Source organism: Phalacrocorax carbo, chromosome 17 (assembly GCF_963921805.1).
Source record: "Phalacrocorax carbo chromosome 17, bPhaCar2.1, whole genome shotgun sequence".
Classification (NCBI taxonomy): Eukaryota; Metazoa; Chordata; class Aves; order Suliformes; family Phalacrocoracidae; genus Phalacrocorax; species Phalacrocorax carbo.
The window spans coordinates 2,283,814-2,305,438 of record NC_087529.1 but is presented as its reverse complement, the minus strand read 5'-3'; the positions used below and the strand labels follow the sequence as shown (position 1 = coordinate 2,305,438).

Here is a 21,625-nt window from a genome sequence, read left to right as displayed (position 1 = left end):
AAATTTTACCAAATACCAGAGGTTCTCTGGATGACTACAATGGATTAGGAGCATTCAGTTGGTCTCTCTCATATACAACTGGGAAGCTAAACTGGGTTTTACAGTCACCTGAATTCCCTCCAGCTGAGGACATGCCTGGGGGTAGTGTATCTCAGATACTCTGACATCTCTCTGCAGAGTATCCAGCCTATACAATACCTGTTTAAAAAGTGCCATGATTCCAGTTTGTTTCCCCTCCCGGTGACTCTGCTTTCTTCTGATAGCCCAACAGAGCGGGAGCGTACGGAACGGCTAATTAAGACCAAGTTGAGGGAGATCATGATGCAGAAGGATTTGGAGAACATCACATCAAAAGAGGTGAGTGGTGAGGGAGCAGCACTGGAAGCGCTGTTGTGCAAACTAGAGAGCTCTGCACTTTATGCCTTGAAGAAAGGCTAGAGCAAAAACCTCACGTGGCTTCCATGCATTCCTCCTCCCCACCCAGATACGCACTGAGCTGGAGATGCAGATGGTGTGTAACCTGCGGGAGTTCAAAGAGTTCATTGACAATGAAATGATAGTGATCCTTGGGCAGATGGACAGCCCCACCCAGATATTTGATCATGTCTTTTTGGTAAGTCTAACAGTGAATTCAAGAATAAACACGCCTAACGCTTCTCACTATGTCATGGTTGACACAGGGGCCTCTGGAGGAACTTAAAGGAACTCTGAAGGAGAGGTTGGCTGATCCTGGGGTCGCGTACTCTTAAGCAAGACACAAGACACCAGTGCCGTTGAACAAGAGCAGCCTGGCTTCTTGGCTGTACTAAACTTTGCCATACAACACCAGCCTAGCTGTAGACCCTGTCCCTAGAGGATGGGAGGGGAAAAGTCTTAATTCCAACTACTTTTCAGGGCCGTTTCCATTGATGTAAGACCAGTTTTGTAGCTTTAACTGTCCAGGCTACCCGCATGCCAAGTTCTCAGTATACGTGTGTTTGGGAAGGGCATAACTACAGCAAAGAGGGAAGGGAGCTGTTGGGGGGACTGTGTCACATTCAGGTGGAATGACGCTACTGTAACATGGAAAGCTCCGAGCTCACGTGATCCAGGAGGAACAAAGGAGCTTAACAAAGAATCCTGGAGATAAGTCACTGAACGAAACATAAACATTTTGCCTTTTAATGTTTTGCTTGCTCAGTTGCCTTTCATTGCTGCTGGGGCCTGTCTAATTACTGGACCTCCTTCTGGTGAGTCAGTGCTCCACTGGATTTCCCAGCCCCGAAGCAACGGACGCGGGTTTGGTTGGGCTGTCTAGCCTATGAGGTTGGCTCAACTTTAAACAAAGCCATTCCTTTTGGACCAGTTGGTCTTTACAGAATGAGAGGGCCTCTCCCCATCTCCTGAAACTTAGTGCCATGGCTCAGAGGGATGGTGTATGTTAGTGTGAGCACTCCCAAGGAATGGTGGTGGGTTAAAGCCAGGAAACCTGAAGTACCTACAGCGCAATGGATTTTCTTTTATTGCAGACTCTGCTCTCCAGAGAGAGAGAGACCTGTTACAGGCTTACAGTGCTAGTCAAAAGCAGTTCAGGCGGTTTGGTCCGCTGCAGGGCTTGTAGTCTTGGCTCTGAGTACATTTAGTGGGAACGAGACCTTTAAAACAAGGCTTGCAGGCAGCACCAAGAAGAGCTGTGGCTAATGTGTGGAATAGAAGTATTTGCAAAGCAGCTCTCTGCAGTGAGGAGCAGTGCTGCTGGGGCTGGGCGCCAGCTTAATTCAGGAGTGTGTGTACTGGAAGGCATGGAGCTGTTTCCTTCCAGGTGGAGGCAAGAGCCCTGTGGGATCCCACTTAGGGAGTGCTAAAATGACTAAGCAGGAAATAAGAGACATGATGATGCTGGTAATTGTGGATCAAAGGACAGGAGAAGAGGCTTTCACCACTGCAGCATTGTAGTCCATACCTCTGGACATGGGTGGTTCTCAGGCCTGAATTAAAGTATTCTTCCTTGACCAGAAAGAGACGACATGAAGCTAAGTACATCTGGGGGGTAGGGTAAATACAGCAGGGATTAAAACATGTTTGTTGGTAGATACTGAATAGCAAGAGCCCCTGTAGTCCTCCTTCAGAGTGTGCACCTCTCTGGACTTTGGGATTGACCTGGTCTGTGGCTGAAGGCGATGGATTCTGTTGAAATCTGGGCTACCGTGGCATGTAATGTTTGCCCCTTTATTCTGCTTGAAATTGAGTCCCATCTGTGCTGAACCCTTGACTGGTGTCCTCATTACCATGATTTCCCTTATGAAGTAGTTCAGTTTGGGAAGAACCAGCTGCTTTTTCTTTCTATTCCTGAACTGTCAAGACAAGACAACAGACTGGTCCCCAGTAGCTCCCAGAATAGTAATGCAGCCCTTTCCTGTGTGTGTATGTCTAGACGCGGGCTGCGAGTGCTCAGGACTTTTCTGCAAGCACTGCCATGGGCGCGAGTGCGTGCCTGAATCAGAGCTCTTGTACCTCCCCCATCTCAGACGCGGGGTGCCTGTGCACGCTTTCTGGGGCAAGCAGCAACCCATCCTCTGGGTGGACACTGCTGCTTCTGCAAGACTGGGAGGCTCTCACTCTCAGGCTGGCTGGGTTTGCAGGCTGGCCGTGGGTATGCTCCGAGGGCCGGCTCACCGTGGCGGTGCCTCTCCTGGCCCTGGGGCGGTGTGGAAGCCTGTGCCGTGGGAGCAGTGCTGTTCTGCTGGTGATGGTAGTGCTGCCTGGGACCCTCTTGTTTACTCATTCATAGAGTCACAGAATGGTTTGGGTCGGAAGGGACCTTTGGAGCCCATCCAGCCCAGCCCCCCTGCAGTGAGCGGGGACATCCCCAACTAGACCAGGTTGCTCAGAGCCCCGTCTAGCCTGCCCTTGGATGTTTCCAGGGATGGGGCATCGACCACCTCTCTGGGCAACCTGGGCTGGAGTTTCACCACCCTCAGTATAAAAAATTTCTTCCTTACATCCAGCCTAAATCCACCCTCCTTTAGTTTAAAACCATCACCCCTTGTCCTGTCACAACAGGCCTTGCTAAAGAGGTTGCCCCCATCTTTTCTACAGTCCTCCTTTAAGCACTGGAAGGCCACAATAAGGTCTCCCCGCAGCCTTCTCTTCTCCAGGCTGCACAACCCCAGCTCGCTCAGCTTGGCCTCGTAGCAGAGCTGCTCCAGCCCTTGGATCATTTTTGTGGCCTCCTCTGGACCCGCTCCAACAGCTACATGTCCTTCCTGTGCTGGGGGCTCCAGAGCTGGACACAGCACTGCAGGGGGGTCTCACCAGAGCAGTGTCATCTGAACCATCTTTCTATTTAGGAGCTGGTTTAGGGCAAGGAAGCAGATACTTGTGCACCTTAATTTTTGAAAGAAGCCTTTGAGTGATTTTGTCCTCAGTAAGGGTTTATGTGTTTGAGCAGGAAGCAAGCAGCTTGGAGGCCCTGCGTGTGCTGCAGAGAAGAGAGTGAGCTAGCCGGGGTTAAACGCGTGTCTTCCTCTGCTCACGCAGGCTTTGAACGTGGGGAAAAGAGATGTAACCCAAGCGAGCTTACAGTGTTGCTGCCTTTGATGTGTGAGATGGGTGTTTCATGGATAAAGAGCACCTGGATGGTTTTTAAACACAGGCAGTCTCTCTTCTGTGGGGTAGAGCTGGCAGCAGCCTCCAGGGAAAGGGTGGAGTGGTCTTGTCTTTGCTGAGGTGGTTTTGTCAGCGGTTTGCAGGAAGTGCCAGCATGTGGTGCTGGGCTCCTGCTTTGCAGAGCTGCCTCTTGCTTCAGAATGCATCTGGTGAATGGGGCGAGATAAGGTGTTGAACATCAGCCCTGTTACCACTCTTCTGTGAACGCCTTTACTCAAAAGACCCCCTGCTCTCCAGCACTTGGCTGGTCAACTTCTTCCTCCAGTTCACTGGTGGCTAATCCTTCCCTCTTCCAGTCGCCCAGCCGTGCCTTCCCTCTGGCTGATGTGTCCCTTTGCATGTTTTCCCTGCAGGGCTCAGAATGGAACGCCTCCAACTTGGAAGACTTGCAGAACAGAGGGTAAGTAGCTTCAGGCCATCAGCTTAAAAGCAAGAGCCTGGCCTCAACACTTGTCTGTGCAACAAACTCTGTTCCATACCTGCTGCGTAACCTGAGTCTTACTAAAGGATTTGCAGATCTGAACAAGCTCTTGTTTCCTCCAAACTCCGCGTCCACAAACAGGCACCCTAAAGTAAAAGAACTTTGTTCCTTGACCTTGACTGACATCCCCTTGGCGGACGAAGCCAGCAATCTCATACCTATAAGCAGCAAAAAAGCTGCAATTACTGAACTGGATGCTGCGCAATTGGCTCTGTGCCCTCTGCTCCAGCCTGTTGTTCTGGACTGAGGTGTCACGATTACAGGGGCACTTTGGAGTCTGGACCTCCAGACTGCGGTAGGAAGGAAAATATGTAAATAGCGTTTGTTGCTTTTAGTGGGGCCCCGTAGGAAGGGAAGTCCTGTTGCTCTTGGGCTTAGCACTGATGGGTTCCTCTGGCTCCTGCCCTTTCTACCTTTCAGGGTTAAGCTTAGTGTCCTTTCTCTAGGCCCGGTGGATCTAAGCACCAAGATTTTGCAATTAAATTATTATTTACACATTTGGCTTATTTGTGCCAATCCAGTGGAAGAAACTAATCACTCTACTGAATTGAATTGATAGCATACTTCTGTGCCTTGGAGAGTCAGCCTGGCAACATTGACTCTCCTCATTCAGCTCAGGGTCTGCTGCAGTTCCCTTGGGTCAGACAGGTCCTACTTCACTGCCCGAGATCTCGTACCTGCTAGGGAAAAGGGATGTCACCCCCTTGCGGTGCTCTTCTGTCTGATACCCCCGCATGAGTGCTGTTCATAAGCATCTTACGAGTAACCCTCAGGGCTAAAAATACTGCATGTAGTGTACATAAATACCATATGCTTTCTCTAGCAGTTTCCTTTCCAGAAAATTTAGGGATAAGAAATAAATCCTCCCCAGTGGCTCGTTGTCTGTTACATCTCTCCATAGTTATTTTATGCATTTGTTTAACTCTGGTGTTGCTCACGAGCTTATGCCTTCAGTCCTCCTGCGCTGTTGGTGCAGCAGGAGGAGAGATTCACAAAGGGGCTTTGAGAAAGTGTCCAAACGCGAACTGGACGCTCTGTGCAGGAGCTCCTGGGACACAGTGGTGCCAGCACTCAGGAGAGAGGCGGTGGGCAAGCAGTGTAACCTGACGTTCTGTAGGGGAAGCTTCTACCCTGTATGGATGGAAGCTGTTTTATCAGAGGCTAGGCTCTAAACTGCTCTGCAGAACCTTTCGTCTGTGTCAGCTGCTGCTTCCTTGCGTTAAGGCCCGGTTTCCAAGGAGGTATGTTAAAGACTGCAGCTTCAAATGCTTTGAGTTTTACCGCTCGCAAAGCAGGGCAAGGCTGTTGTGTAGCAGCTGCGCTATCTCTCTAAACTTGCTGTGTTTTGCACAGTCTGCATTTTTATCTGCTGCCTGTTCCCATGCAGGGTGCGGTATATTTTGAATGTGACTCGAGAAATAGATAACTTCTTCCCTGGGCTCTTTGAGTACCATAATATTCGGGTATATGATGAAGAAGCAACAGATCTTCTGGCGTATTGGAACGACACCTACAAATTCATCTCCAAGGCAAAGTAAGTCTTTTCAGAACGGAACACACACATTTAGAAGATGTATACTAAGCATTTTATATTTCCTACTGATTTTCTTAACTGCTTTTCCTCCTTGCCGACCTAGGATCAAAGCATTTTTATTTTGTAGTTTCTGTCTGAGCGTTAGAGCTGCCTTCCACAAATTCTCATTCTTGTGGGTGCTTGTACAAGGAGCGGGTAGGACTAGGCAGGGGGTTCTGCCCGGTCGCAGTCCAGGCAAACAATGGAGGAGATCACTTCTGTGCAAGAGAGCTGGCAGTTTGCCTGCTGCTTGGGAAGTGCGGTGGATCTGCAGAGGTGCTGCTGGGAGGAAAGGGCACTGACAAATCGAGCAGGGCTTAACAAAAGTAAGAAGCAAAACCTTATGAGCCAAACCCAAATGTAAGCTGTTGCTGCACTGTGAGGTTGTACGATGAAGCCCGCAGCCTGGGAGTGATGGCTTGTGGCGTAATGCTCCAGAGCAAACTCCTCCCTTTAGCAGGATAAGTGCCTGTGCAGGTCTCTGAGCTGTCAGTTACAGTGCGTAATCTGATAGCGGATGCTGAAAGTAGGGCCTTTTTACTGCAAAGAATTGCATCCCAGTTATACGAGCAGTCTCCAGTCAATTCAGCAGCCTTCTTAAGGGAAAACTGGTCAGAAAGTAGATTGGCATATGTTGCCATTAAAGTATTATTTCCATTATAGAAGCCTGTCATCTCTTAACTGTAGCTGGTGCTTGCAATATCTCATAGCCTTTAAAAGCTGACTTGTCTGAGTGTGGCTCAAGATTTATTTTATTTAAGATGGTTTCTTTAAAAGACATCATTGTATTCCCTTAAGTATTGATTTTTTTGAATTGTCATCCTCAGAAGTATTTTCCCGCCCAGAGTATTTTCCACTGGGGTTTAAACAATTGGGCGTCAGTACTGTGTATGAGGTGATGTAAGTTAGTAATCTTCCAAACTGGGGCAATCACTCTACCCCCTTCTTTGCCCTGTCTGCTTGTAGTGTTTGGGCTTTTTTTTTTGTCACCAAAAGCATTGCAACGTTTTGATTAATTTGATTTGCAAAGCTGGAAAAGTCTTAGAGCTGTCTAAAGGCTGCTGTAGCCCCGTAAACCCCAAAGAGTGCAGGCATCTCTCTGTGCCTGGGGAGCGTGGGTGCGGGTTCAGGCGGTGAGCAGCTGAGGTCTGAGCTTGTTGAGGCACATGACTGTGTGTGCTCCATGGCCTCCTGGTTTGTCCTGGGGGAGCTTCGCATGGCTGGCAACCCAGAAAACCAAGCGCTTCAAGGAGAAAATTAACAGTGCCAAACGCAGGTTCTCCCAGCCTGCTCCGTGCCAATGCTGCCCGGCGCATGGAGTTCACAGAGAACGGCTGTCGCCTTCCTCCTTGTATTTTATGGCAGACAAATGTTTTTTAATTCCTTGGAGCAGAGCGCTGGCTGCCCTTTCAGGCTCCATACCAGCCTCAGCAAGCAGAGTAGCCGCTCATTGCATTCAAAGGCACTGTTTGCTTTGCCTTCAATAAGAAAACCCAATTAAAACAGAAGGACCTTCCACCCGATTGCAGCAGGGCTCTACGCTGCAGCCATCATTTGAGGTCTCTGCCCCCAGCCATGGGGAGGCCATCTTTTCCACTTGCTTGCATTTAGACAAGTACTGAGGTGAAGGGCTGTTACAAACAGAGCAGAGGAGGTGAGCTTTCTACCTATAGACAGTCCTAAGAAATGGTGGTATCAAGAAAAACCTGCCAGGTTGGTCTGTGGGGCTTTTGGCTGGATTTGCACCTATCGGTGCCTCGAGAGATGTGGGTGGGAGCTAGGTGGGGTTTCAGACACCTGACTAAAGCAATGTTGGTCTTGTTCAGCCAATTGCCAAACCCAATAACACACCGACAAAAGTTTGCGGTAGAAGAACCATCTCTGTGCTAGGAGCTGCCCTGAACTGCTCAGTATCTTCCAGGGATGTGTTTCTAAACTGTGATGCCATGTTAGTGCGATAGATGCCCTTTTTATCTGGAATACCGCTTGATACCAGTGGGGTGCTGGGGCCGAGTTCAAGGATGCCGTGTTAGTCGTTAGCAGTCTTCACAGATCTCTGCAAACAACCGACGTCTGTCCGCCTCGCGATAAAAGCTTCGGAAGAGCTGTTGTAACAAAATCTGTTCAGAATATCAAGGCCTTGTTCTTTGCTTTCTTGTGTGTCTTGCTCCAGTTTGTAAATTGGATTACCAGATCACATCCCAGACTTCAGCTGTGGCCACAGTGTTGGAAATGTTTGATAATGCTCTGGTAAAGAAGTTATTTTCTTAAGCTTCTCAGAGGCTGTATTTTCTCTTTAATGATCCTCTTTTGTCTTTCTCCCGCTTCAGGAAAAATGGTTCTAAGTGCCTGGTGCACTGCAAGATGGGAGTGAGCCGCTCGGCGTCCACGGTGATCGCCTACGCCATGAAGGAGTACGGCTGGAACCTGGACAGGGCGTACGACTACGTGAAGGAACGGCGCACCGTCACCAAGCCCAACCCCAGCTTTATGCGGCAGCTGGAGGAATACCAAGGGATCCTGCTGGCCAGGTGAGTGGAAGGAATGACCCGGATTACCCGTGTTAAGGCATAACGCTTAAATGATTGACTCCGTTGTTTTAATTAGAACTTGCATCACTGCATTATGTAAGCTCACGACTGTCTTGGGAAAGGCAGCGCTCTTTTTTCATGGGTTATCTCAGCTGCGCCTGGGAAAATGGGTGTAATAAAGAGCTTTTAGGAGGCTATTTGGCTTCTAGGACGGCTGTTTTTTGGAGAGTAGCATCCCTTGAACTGCCATCCGAATGCAGCGTTCAGAGCTGTGCAGACTCCAGCAGAGAGAAACAGTGTCCCTATTGCTTGTAACATCACTTGGCAGGGAACTCACTTTGTCTCCATCTCGGCCTTACACTTCCCTGTTGGACGTGCCCCTCCTCAGCAGCTGGTCTGGTTTTATTTAGATCCCTTTGGTAAGTGTTGGTGTTAGGGGAGGGGACAGGATGTTCTGTGCATTGCAACAGCGGTGTTTATTCCTGCGTGGAATCCTGAGGCCGGTCTGGAGCTGGGCCTGGGATGGGCAAGTGTGTTGTAATCCCAAGCCTACCACCTGATTAGTAAAAAGACATAAATATGGCATGTTTCTGAGAAATCCGCTTGTACGCTGTGTTGAGCAATGTCTTCACGTGATCAGCTGGAAGGAGGTAGTGATACTTCGTGTTTCACCAGATTACGGTATTTTGTTTAGGATCCTGGTGTGCTTTGCCAGGGAGCAGGACTGAAGAAAGCAGAATTACCCAAGCTGAGCTTCCTGCCGCAGGAGGTGGCTCTTAGCATGTTTTGACCAAAGTAATTATTTCATAGCTGCTTAGTGCCTTTGAAAGGTGCTTTACAGCAACTCAGGTACCTGTGTGCTCTCCTTAGGGCATACTTCTTACCTCGGTCCTCCGTCCTCCGCTTGGTTTTGTCCCTTCAGGTCTGTCCTATCCACTTGTGAAGATCTCCCTTCCCTTTTTCTATGCTAATGACTTGTCATTCCTCCTGTGCTCTCCACCTGCTCCCAGCAGCCTGGCTACCTCTGCTGCTGGACCACATCTGGATGCCCAATTTTTACACCAAATCCCTGATGTAAGCTGTTTTTGTCACTGAAATGTGCTTCCTCCTTCCCTCTCTGTACAGATTAGCGACCCGAGGGCTCCTCCCAGCTAATTCCCTGATCAGGTGCACTCCAGGATCTTTGTCCTCCACCTCCTCCCATGCCTGCTTTTCTCTCTTTCTGCTCCCCAAACCTTGACTGCCATAATGACCCTCTTTCTCTCTGAACAAAAAGCAGCCAAGTAGTATGGAGTCTCAGGACAGATCACAGTGGAATAGATATTTTAAGAAATTGCACTCTTCTGGACTGAAATCCTTTGAGACAGACACCACACCAGCCTTTGGTGCCTCCTCGTGTGACACCAAACATGCTGCTGGCACCAGTTAAGAAAGGTCAATGCGTAACTCTGAGCTAGAAGTGACCTGACCAGTGTGGTGTGCTATGTAGCATTGGGCAGACTGGGAAATTAGATCTCACTGGGGTAGACTGGGTGGAGGAAAAGAAGCTGTTCAGGTGGGAAAAGCATGCCAGTGTCCTTTGCCACAGGTTGTTGAACATCTGTGAGGAGCCCTGGGCTGGTGGCAGCTGGTATATCACATCCTCAAGCCCTCAGCCCTGCAGCTGGTTTAGGTAATCTGTCAGTCTGGTAGCTGATGGCACACCTGCAAAGCCACCCGGTACAAACATTTTTGTTAAGGATATTTTTTTCCCCTGCTGTCTTCCAGTAATTTATTTTTCAGGAGGTAAATCTTTCTTGCTGCCATCATTTGTATGGTGTGTGGCTCCCCTCCCACTTAAGCACACCACTGCTCCTGACCTACTCTGCAAGTCCCCATACAATGGCACGAACAGGATTACTCGTGAGGCTTTAAAAAATGCAAGAGCAGTGCATTACATCTGTCTGCGTAGGACTAAAAAGCCTGCAGCAAGTGAAGCTTTACTGAAGGAAGGAGTAGCCTCTCTGTGCTGCAGAAATGGTCCCTCTTTATGTGGTTCCTTTCTCAGCTCCATACTGCTTTTTCTCCTTTTTCTTCTCTGTGTTATTTAGCTTTGGCCTCTGGCCGCCTTGTTTATTGCTGCGGTATTCCAGGACAGGTGAAAAAAAAAAGCCAAACTCAAACAAACAAACAAAAAAAAACCCAGAAAAACAACAGATTCACGCTCATGTGACTGCTCCGATTTCAGAGGGAAGGCGAGGGCAGCCATGTGCTCGCGCTATCTAGTTACGGTTTTGTGTTGGGCTTATAGCAACTGGGATATGTTTTCCAGCTGTAAAATGAAAACCCCCTGCCTGCTTTTAGTCACCACAACAAGCGTGTTTTGCTCTTTGGGACTGTCGTACTTCCTGGGGTTAGTTAAACTGTCCCCTCCCTCTGGTGATAGACACAGAAAGGCTGAGCCAGCCCTGTTTCTTTTATTAGTTACGGATAAGTTACAGGAAAAGAGTGTCTGGGATCCCCTGTGCCTTGTGCAACTTATGAATCAACAGCAATAGTTTTATACCGGAGCCTGGTGAGCTGGCTGCAGCGTGGGGGGAGGTGTGGGGGGCTCCTGGTCCAAGGCTGGTGTGGGCACAAGCTGGCCAGCCCTGGTGCTGCCCCCGGAGCTCGTGCCGTGCCTGGCACACCGAACGCCTGGGCGGCCGTGGGCTATCCGCCCCGGCACCGGGAACACTGCCCAGGATGGGCAAGAGGTGGCTGTGAGCTCTAGGAAGGGACTGGGGCTCCTGTTCTTTGACCCTGCTCTTAGCACCCCTTGCAGGTTGTAAAACCAGAGGAGGTGTGAGATTAAAAGTTAATAAACACACCTCTCTCTCCCAGCGGTTGTTGACAACTGTTCTGGTTCTCAGATCAAGGCTGTGCTAGGCAAGTTTGGTTCCATGCGCAAGGGTGATTTTGACTTTCAAAACCAGGTGTGTAGCAGAGGGCTGGATTTGAGCACCAAAGCACCAGGGTGAGGAGTGCCCTCAGAAAGCAGCAGCGACTTCTCCCCAGGTTACATGAGCAGAGGCACGGGAAATATTTGGCATCCCATACAGAGCCGCAGCAACAACCTGCCTCACGGACAAGCCTGGATCTGCTGCCAGTGTCAAATTTTGCTCCAAAACCCATTAGAGACAGAGCACGTGCACGCCAGAGCAATGCCTTTGGCCTTTAGCCTTGACTCTCCTCCCCTCTGAAAAGACCTGGTTCTGCCCTGTGTCATACATGAAAGTCGTAACTGATTATGGGGTTAGAAAGCTAAGTCCATGATAGATTATTTTCCATAGCTTTTGGGCACCTAAAACTAAACGGGTGCGTTGTAGTTAGTTCAATAGCATGTGTTAATTACCTTACTGCAGCCAGTGGATGTGTCTGGGAGCGCCTGCTCACACTAGCAGGGGACTGGAGGGGTTTTGCAAGGTCTCCTGCAGATCCAAGGACCTTTCTGTGGTATCTGCTCTCCTCCTAGGGGCAAACCGTGGAAGCACAGCCCTGTGGCCGTGGTCGCTGAGCAAAGCCCTTGCTAGCGGCCGCTAGACATGGCTAACGGCTGTGGTTTCACTGTGAGAAGTTGCCTCCTTTGCTCTCTGTAAGCCCTGGGGCTGGGTTTTTTGGCAGGCGGAGATAAGGAAGGTGGTGCCCTGCCGCTGGCAGTTGCTTGGCCTTGTGACTGCTCAGACCTTCCTAAAGGGGCTTTCCAAGAGCTGGAGAACTCTTGAGCTTCCTTCCTGTGAAAGGCAGGTGGTGTTTTGGGCTGCTTGTTGACTGTTGAGGATGTCTTCTGTGTTTTACGCACACCCACATCCTCCCAGCCCACCCTCTTGGTGCCAGAGCTCAGTTGTTGATCACTGAAACTCTTCAAAGAAGGAGCCACAAGAGCAAGGGGGTTTCATTCAGTGTCAACAGTCTGCTCACGTCCAGGACTGGGGACCCTGACTCTTCTGGCCATTGCTCACCCGCAAGCAAATGCAAGAGTACTTGCAGGCTCAGAAAGGACCAGATTCTGTAGTCAGTTAAACATTGCATTTGTTGAATAGACAGATAAAATATTGCTGGGGAGCACGTGTGTGTGGAGCACAGCAGTGCAGTGGGATTTAGCTGCTGGAGAGTGGTTTGTTACTGGATCAACTTCTCCAGCAGCAGGTTTGGCCCTGAACGGTTCAGGGGAAGCTGCAGTTGTGGTCGATGACTCCAGTGTTTGGCACGGGTTTTCATGTAGGTTGCGTCCTCTTACAGCAAGGTGGGCCTGGCCCTGGTGTGTGGAAACACTACTCAATGTTTTCGTTTGCTTTCCTTCCCCACAGCAAACAGCGGCATAATAAGCTGTGGCGCTCGCACTCGGACAGCGACCTCTCGGACCATCACGAGCCCATCTGCAAGTCTGGGCTGGAGTTGAACAAGAAGGAGATCACCACCTCAGCTGACCAGATCTCAGAGGCCAAGACCAATGACAACCAGCAGCCGATGTCTCCCATCTACTCAGCTGAGCTAGGCAGGGAGCAGCAGCTCCCAGAGGATGCAAATGTGATCGAGGAGATGCGTGTGAAGGAGAGGAGGATCCACCTAGAGTTTACGTGTCGAGACTACCACACTGAGCAGATGGAGGACAAGCTGAACCTGAACAATATCAATGGCTGTACGGCAGGGTGTTGCGTAGACTCGGTCCCCCCCGATAACTGCCATGCTTCTGAGGCCTTAATGCAACTCCAGCACCCCTTGGAAATAACAGAGTTTCCTGATTTGACAGTGGATGATCTGGAAAAAGATGCCCTTAAGCCTGATATGAACGTGCACTTGGTTCCCATGGAAGAATTCACTTCGTGCTTAAAAGACTTTCCCCAATCTCCGAACCAAAACCAGAATCCCCAGCCAGAAGTGAGAGACTTCAGTACAGACAGGATTGATTTCTTCAGCGCTTTGGAGAAATTCGTGGAGCTTTCCCAGGAGAGCCGGTCACGCACCTGCTCCCATTCCAGGACGGAGGAGCAAGGGAGTGGAAGGAACGGGGTCTCCAGGGTACCTGTGCTGGAAGTGCCGCCTGCTGCAGACGGGGGTGCAGATGCTCGAAGGAACAGCTCTGGAAACTCGCCTCAGGCATCGGATGACTCTTCCACAGACGAAGAGCAACAAAAGGTTAAAATAACTTGCTCTTTTTTTTAGGAGCTGCTGCTCAAACCTATCTGCTGGTAGTCTTCTTGCTGGGAGGTTGCTGTGCATGGGGGATTTTCCAGGCCTGTCTTTCACTGAACAGGGTAGCTGTTTGGGGAGGGATTGATAGATGCTTCCCTTTCTCTTCACTTTTAGATACTTGCCCTTTTCTGCACTTTGTCCTTAAACATCTGTTTGTTGGCAGTGGTGGGGCACTGGCTGAGTCGACCTTGACTTGACCTGCTGCGCTGTTCTCATGAGAAACTTATTTTTGAGTTTTGCATCAGGAGAGCAGATAGGTGGGACTTGACCCACTAAAGCAGCTGAACCCTGAACGGCCGAGGCCAGCCAGCACCCCGAACCTGCGTGGGTATTTATCTGATTTGAGAAGTCCACCAAAGAACGGGACAAAGCTGGCACCTTTCCCTGCTTGGGAAGCACCAGCACTGGGATAGTAAAGCGAGGCAGATGTAGAGCTTCCGCTGCTGCAGGGAGAGAACGAGCCCCTGTCCAGGCCTGGGGTGATGGGATCAGGCATGTCACGGCTCACTTCTCTCCTGGGTAGAGAGATGTTCCTGACAAAATTTAGTAACCTCTGACTTAAGGTACCTTTCTCCTGCAACTGCTTTCTGCCCTCCAGGGCTCTCGCAGGGATTGATGATGTCTGGGGCCATCATTTCCTGGGAGCCTCTCTTATTTAAATTCCACTCTGCATTGCTTGAATCTTTTCCATCTCCATGTGAGGCAATAAGGCTCTTCCAAATATAATAGGCCAACGCTCTCGCCAGTGATTTGGCAGAAGGAGCATCTGTGTGGATGGGGGAGCCTCTCTGGCCATTTTCCTCCGGGAAACCAGAGCATTTCAGTGCTCGGTCATTCTTTATGCTGTACTTCTGCTTGCTCCCATACGTGAGCAGAATCTTTCATGTCTTCGGTTCAAAACTGCACTTCTAGCAGTGTTAGGATTTTTTTTTTAACTGGACTTTTCTTTTAAAAAAAAAAAAAATCCTAAATTTCCCTTGGAATTTATTGCAATTAAATAAAAGTTCTTAAATCTCAGTCTATGTGAAAATCCAGCCTGGAATATGTTAAATGCAGTCCCGGAGACAATAACACTTCTCTGTTAGTGATCACAGCACCTGTAATCTATCCCCACACGCTAGCACGTGTGTGGCTCATTCCTTTGGGAACGCACCTCCATTTCCTTTAAGCTGCTGTCGTTTGCTCTGTGTCGGCACAGCTGATCCACTTTGTAATTCTCCTGTTTCTGTGTTGCAGGAGGTCCCCGAGCTGCCTAGCACAGGCCATCTCACCAGATCCCACTCGGAAAATGCCATTTCTGTGAAAGAAATTATCACAGAGATCGAGTCAATCAATCAGGGAGCAGGACCTGCCCCGCAGAAGGAGGGTTCAGCCAACCTCACCCAGACACCAAAGAGGAACACGGTGCATGACCTACCAGTGGAGGCAATCTGGGCATCGGAAAGGGTGGATCAGAGCGAAGGAGCCTGTGCTGGACACCAGGAAAAGGAGAAGGACCCTCTGCAAGCTGAGCAAGAAGCTACCCCATCCCTGCAACCGTATTCTGGTAAATCGGACCTGGAGGAAAGCAGCCCTGGGGGGGAGCAGCAAGAGCCTCGCGGCTCCATCAACCCTGAGCCCAAGTGGTGCCCCGGCTCTGTCCGGCGAGCCACCCTGGAGTTCGAGGAGCGCTTGAGACAGGAGCAAGAGCACCAGCACGTGACCCCAGTCTGCATCTTACCGACCCGCAAGAACTCCAGGAACGACTCTCCTGCTGCCGAGCTCCTGCCCCGGGGAAAGAGTGAGGAGCCGCCCCTGGAGCTGGCTCTGGAGGATGACAAGGCACGGGGTCCAGGCGCTGAGGAGCTGCTGCTGCCTCCTGGGGCAGAGCTGCCTGCAGGCAGACACCTGCCTGCGGCTCTCGCCGCCTCTGCACAGGAGTCCCTGCCTGCAGAGCCCGGCTCAGGGCAGGAGGGAACGGCACAAGAGTGCAGGACAGTGGTCTCGTTTGGTGGGACGGAGGAGCCATCCCTGCCCTCCCTCCTCCCAAAGAGAATTGAAATCATCGAATACACTCCTGCAGTCCAGACTGCAGAGCGCCCTGACGCAAGCTGTGAGCAGGGCGGGCTGGCCGCAGCCATCCCGTCTTTAGATGAAAACTTGAACCCTTCGTTGTGCTCAGAGAAGGCACTGACCTGTCCCAGAGCTCTGACGCCGGTAAATCTCTCGCTGCCGGAGCACGCGGTACACAAGCAGACCATCTTCGCTGTGGGCAGCCCCAGCGAGGAGGGTGGGGGGTTATCTGTTCACCTCGGTGCTGCTTGCCCCTCTGCCCAGGTGACCTCCACACCTTCGGCCAACCTCGAGCGCTCTTCTTACCCTTATGTAATTCACCTGAAAGGCGTCACTGAGCAGAGCACGGGTACAGACGATGAGCTGGTTACGCCGTGTGGCGTTGAGGGAGACACGACTCTCCCGTTCAGGGACAGCCCCGAGCCTCTCTGCAGGGGGGGTGCCGGCACCTTGAGGCAGCTGAGCGGTGAGGACTTCACCAGCCAACATGCTGAAAACATGGACCTTCTGGACATCTCTTTCCTGTGCTACAGCCTGCCCCATAGCTCCAGCAGCCACAGCGTGGAGGAGTGCAGCAACAGCCCTGGGCTGGTCAAGCAGCGAGCGAAGGAAATAGAGGCTCGGATCCGGCACGCGGGGCTCACCACACCCTCCCACATGAAACGCTCGGCATCCTTGGCCAAACTGGACTGCCTGGACCTCTCCAAGGACGACTTATCCGAGAGGGAGTTGGCCTCTTCCGATACCAACCCGGTGCTTCTCACCTGCGTTGCCCTCGGTCGAGGTTTTCACGGGAGGAGGTTGGAGAGGGGCTCGGAAAGCGTGTGCGGAAAGCATCGCCTTTCCTCCCCAGAGCCCGCTAAGCATTTTGTGGAACAGCTCAGAACAGCCGAGTGCATTGCCCAGAGCAAGCCGGTGGAGAGGCCGCTAGCTCAGTACGCCAAAGAGTGCGGCTCCAGCCAGCAGAGTTTGTTTTCCAGCGTGGATCCGACATGGACTAGCTCCGAGGAGGGTCCTCCGCTGCTCCAGGTGCAGCTCCTGGACTCCTTGCCTCCAGCTCAAGGTCTGGCTGTCGCACCCCGGCAGCAGCACGGGAGAACTCACCCTCTGAGGAGGCTCAGAAAGACCAATGATAAAAAGCGGACAACCAATCCCCTCTACAATACTATGTGATCCTGAGCCCTCGGCTGTGATTTCTTACTGAGAACCCGTGGTGTTGCGTTCACGCAAGGGGCAGGTGTAATATAAGGAACATGCACTTTATTGGTTAATTTTATATATATTGTCATTTTACTGTTCCTGGCGCATGTAGGTGTGGGTTGGTTCTTCTGTGTGTGACTCTGACTGCAGGACTGTTTGGGTTTTTTTTTAAGTTTTTTAACTCTGATAACCTCAAATGTTCCTTTTTTTTTTTTTCTCTTAGTTTGTTTTAAAAGAACACCTTTATCGAGAGAAAACTGATATTGGCTTGCTTCGGCAAGGTGGAGTTTTGCTTAGAACCAGGTCCTAGTTCCTAACTTGAATTTTTCCCATGCTGGGGTGAAATGGTGCTGGGCAGTTGTTGGGGTGAGAGCCCCCATAAATGTGAAGGCTGTGCCAAGGTCCCTCTGTTTGGCCTTTCTTTTATTTCTGCAAACTGGAACTCCACGATGCTGGCAGATCACTCGCAAAGCTGCTTCAGGACAGACCCCCTGGCCTCGGTTCGGCTGGCGCATCCCCCAGAGGGAGCGCACGGGGGTAAATCCTCCCGACAGATGGGCTCTGAAGACCCCGGGCAGCCTGGCACTGAGGTCAGCGCCCCCCTCCTGGGGTGGGTCGCGCCGAGCCCCCCGCTTTGTGGTGAGGTGGAGCAGAGCTGCTCCGCGAGCACCTCTCCTCGGCTGCCCCGGACCAGCGGGTGAGAGGAGGAGAGCCCCCGAAGCTAGAGTGTTCTTTTAAAACAAACGCCTCATTGGGGTTTTAACCCTCCCATTACTTGAATACTGCTGTGGGCCTTCCGAGTTCATGGCCATATCATCTGTCCTCTGCCCTCCTGCTGCCTCCCCTCCGCCCAAAAACTGTCCTTGTCTTGTGCCGCCTGAGCTTCCCTCTCCCCTCTGCCACGCTCACAGGCACCTCTGGTCGCTCCCAAACCTAGGGGCTGTTATAATTGTTACATGGCGTGTTACTGCCCCTCCTGAATGCAAAGCTTTGTCCTCTCTGCTGTCACTCCTAACGCTCGACCCAGAGGGAAGATCTTTTCTGGAAGTTGTTGGGTTTTTTTGTTGCCTAAATTGTATATATGGTATTTATATAGAATTTTTTTTTCTGTTTCTATGAGGGTTTTTTTGTTTTCTTTTTTTTTTAAAAGGGCAAGACTGCATTCTGTAAACTGGAAAACAAAACCACCTTATTCAAACTCAGTGCTGTTCGCTGTAATCTGCACAGAAATGGGGGTGGATTTGACATTGTAAGCTGTCTTCCCTTTCCGAAAGTGAGCCTCGATGCCAGCCTTTGCCAAACGTATCCCTTCTCCAGTCCTGCGTGAACCCCCGTTACGCCACCGTGGGAGGGGGCACCGCGTGTCTGCCCGCCTCCCTCCCGCTTGACGCTGGGTTTCAGAAGTGCCAGTCGGACGTGGAAAGCCATCGGCTGCTCCGAGCCATTCTGCAGGTTCTCGCTTCTCCGGAGAACCTGCGTTTGAAGGGTCTGCTCCAAATTTCAGCAAATTAATTTTACAGTTCCTGAGCAGTTTGGCTAAATCAAAGCTCCTCACTTCCAATCGTGCATATCAGCGAATTGCTGGAGGAGCAGAGAGAAAGGCACTTGGCGGTTGCAGGAGAGCTCTGGGTCCTGTCTGCAGTCCTGTGGCAGGTCCGTGGCAGAAGAGCGCGTCTGAGCTGGAGCTTGGCTCTGGCCCAGACCTGCCCGCTGGGGAGGAGCGAAGCCCAGAGAAGATGCAGAATGGCTCCAGCTGCTGAAAGCCCAGCTCGGAGAGGATGCGGTGTGGGAGGAGCAGCAGGCAAGGCCGTGCCTAGAAAGCAGCGCTGATGCTGCAGAGCCTTGCAGGCTCCAATGGGACAACCTCATCCGGAGAGGAGCGCATGGCACCGGAGCGCTGTGGAGTATTAGGAAGCAGCATGTGTCTGCCCTAGGGGAAGGGGTGTCCGTAACCCCCCCGCTTGCCAGCAGCAGAAGATAGCCTAGCCATTTGCAAGGTAATCCCACCTCGCTGCCCTCCCGTAGCTCCCAGGGGTGCTCCGGCACTGCCTTGCAGAGCCTGTGTGCCCTCAGCCTGGGCATGGGGCCGCGAGCGTCTCGTCCCTCCCCTCCCAAGGAGCTTGAGCTCTGCTGGGGGGGTTGTCACTCATGCTAGCTGCGGCCTGCAGCGCAGCCCGAAGTAGCCCAGCAGGGCCCTGTCTTGGGTCAAATAGCACGTCATCCCAGGCCATTTCAGTCGCTAGAAGTCACCCAAGTCCCTGGACCAGGAAGCTGGGTACTACTTTGGGACGCTGAAAGACATTTGGCTTCTCCTAGCCAGCTCCAGCTGGCTGCGGAGCTGGGCAGCGTGGAAAGGCCAAGTGGCTCATATCATCTTGCGAAGGACAGTTTCAGTCCTTGCCTCCCCCACCGTTCCTGACCCCAGGAGCATGTCCGCCTGCCCCTCCGTGGGCGGCAGGGACAGGGTGCCACCACGCCTGCCCCGCATTGGAGGGAGTGTGCTTGGCTGGAAACGTGTCCCGGTGACAAGGATCTGCCTGGGAGGGGAAAGCCCTGTGAATAATTTGTTCCCTTGAGAAGGGAGGAGGAGGGAGGAGACTGGGTTTCTTTGCCCAGCTTGATCTCAGGAGAAATTGCCTATAGGAAGGCTCTTCCATGCAGACCAGAAATGCTGCTTCCTTCCAATACTCTGCTGCTGTCCGGGGGCTTCAGCTGGGGAGAGCAGCGAGGGGGCAAAGGGCCTCGCAGGGAGGTGCTTTGCTGTCCCTTTCTCGGCTCTGGCCCAGCACAACTGTGGTTTTTCTCTGGGAAGCCTGTGGTCAGGCGGAGGGAGTCGGGGAAGGTGCTGCTCTGGCAGAGTTATGAAGGCCTTGGAGGTCTGGAGGCTCTGACCTGGATGGCAGAGAGGGGAACAGGCTGGAGGACATGTCATGTGCAGCTCTGCGGGGGCCCTGGGTCCTCCTTGGCCGGTGCCTGGGCAATGAAGCCACCAAGCCCCTGGCATCAGAGGTCTCTGCCTGGGGATGGTTGTCCCTTCCCCAGGCTGGTGGCTCGCTCCTGGGCCCTGTGGCCTCCCCACGAGAGCTTCTTGTGACCCGCTGAGCACGGCGGGGAGCAGCACCTCCAGAGCGCTCGGCGGCTGACAAGCCTTGCCGATAGAGGGGTTTTAGGAGAAATGGGGTGTTTTAAGGGCATTTTTGTACAAAGCAACTGTTCTTTCAGTCTCTTGCGAAGCCCTCTCGGAGGACGCTTTATTGTTTACATTGACTCCTGTACAATATCTCAGCCATCGCCTCCCCCCTCGCCCGCCCGGTCTCCGGCTGTACTGTAACGTGTGAGCCTTGCACAAACGGATAGCGTGTGCGTGAAACTGGTTTTTACACTGCGTTCTGTTGCACTCGATGGTGTGTGTGCGTGTGTGTGCGTGTGTCCGGTCTGCTTGAGAAGTTGTGACATGTACAAATCTCTCCCCTTCCAGCCCTTTCCTGGGGGCACGGTCCCAGCGGGTGGCAGGAGGGTCAGGAGGTGATGCCGCTTCTGGCTCACTTGGATGTGAAACAGGGCAGGGATTAGCTCTGTGTCCCTCTGCCAGCAAAGGCGTGATGGAAGGCATCCCACCCCGGCTCCGGCTGCTCCGGGAACCTCCGGGGAGGAGCGAGGTGCCGGGAATCGGCGTGGGCACCGGGGCACTGCACCTGCCTGGGGGCTCGGGGAGCCCGGCAGCTCTGCCAGCCCAGCAGCTCTGCCAGCCCAGCACCAGGAGGAAGCCATACCTGCCGCAGGTCCCCTGCTCCTGTTGTGGTGCGTCCTGCCTTAATCTGGTCCTAGCTCCATGCAACCTTCCCCCCCACGCTTCTCCCTAAGCGAGGGACCCCCGAGCCCTTGCTGGCATGGGGCAGAGGCGGGCGCTGGCCTGGCGCAGGAGGGGTCTGGGCTGGGCAGAGGGCTCTCAGTCACCAGAGGTGCTAACAGCCCGCCCGCGCTGCAGATATCTCTGTTGGCACAAAAGCAGGTGCCAGTGCCTTTTATTTTCCTGTACGGAGATGTAACGTCCGTGCACTGGTTTGTAGGGATCACCCGGGGGCCGGGCAGTCCGTGCTGGAGCGTGAGTCCTCGGGGACGGCTGGCGGTGGAGTTGCAAACCGGGGAGGGGGAGCGCTTCTGTCCACCCCTCCTGGATCTTCCTTGGTGGCTGGGATCGTCCCCTTTTCCCTTAAAGATTTTATGACCGATGTGCTCAGCTGTTTTTAAATGTGAACTTTGTGCACTGATGTGCAGATTCAATGTTCTTGTTACCGAATGAATAAAGTTTTATTTTGAAGATGACACGGGCTTGCCGCCTCCTGTTTGGGATGGGGCTGGGGGCGATGAGCGATCCGCGCTGCTGTTGGAGCACGGGGCAGCAGCAGTGTCTGGGGAGCCGGTATGAGGTTGTTCACTCGTGTCCCGTGCCAGAAGCATAGATGGACCCCTCCCGTCCCAGGCGACCTCCCGTGCAGGGGCCAAGGGGCCGTGCACTCGTGCAGATGCTCTCCCAGCTCCCGCTGCGGCTGCAGAGAAGATGCTGGGGGTTGCGTACGTAAAACTGTCGGGATGCTGCGGGTGCCCTCGCTGCACTGCTGCGGGCAGAGGAGCTGTGGGGAGGGTCCTGGGGTTTAAGCTCCAAGGATGCAAGGTTTTAGCTGGACCCTAGACCAGACCCACCACGGCCCATGCGGGAGCTGAGCCAAGTCCAAGCACTGAATAACTGCAGCACGAGTGGGTTTCTGCGCTGGGGAACCACCCATCTCAGTGAGCTGGGTTTGCTCCATCGTGTCCCCTGTCATGGCAAAGGTGCAAAGGTCTCTGGGGGCTCCCTCTGGCCTGCCTGGCCATGGGAAGCAGTGGGGCTGTGAGCAGGGGTGGACGGAGAGAGCCAAATCCCCC

The 21,625-nt window shown here is 52.5% G+C and overlaps 1 protein-coding gene across 1 annotated transcript in view; it reads left to right on the top strand.

The window, feature by feature from the left end:
* The window catches only part of SSH2 (slingshot protein phosphatase 2), a 104,021-nt gene extending 82,996 nt beyond the window's left edge, over positions 1–21,025 (top strand). Inside the window, 7 exon segments of the mRNA XM_064467883.1 lie at positions 264–357; positions 485–613; positions 4,002–4,048; positions 5,517–5,663; positions 8,033–8,233; positions 12,562–13,390; positions 14,684–21,025. Of these exon segments, the coding sequence (XP_064323953.1) occupies positions 264–357; positions 485–613; positions 4,002–4,048; positions 5,517–5,663; positions 8,033–8,233; positions 12,562–13,390; positions 14,684–16,672 (3,436 nt within the window). The 3' untranslated portion in view covers positions 16,673–21,025.
* Positions 21,026–21,625: the final 600 nt, after the last annotated feature.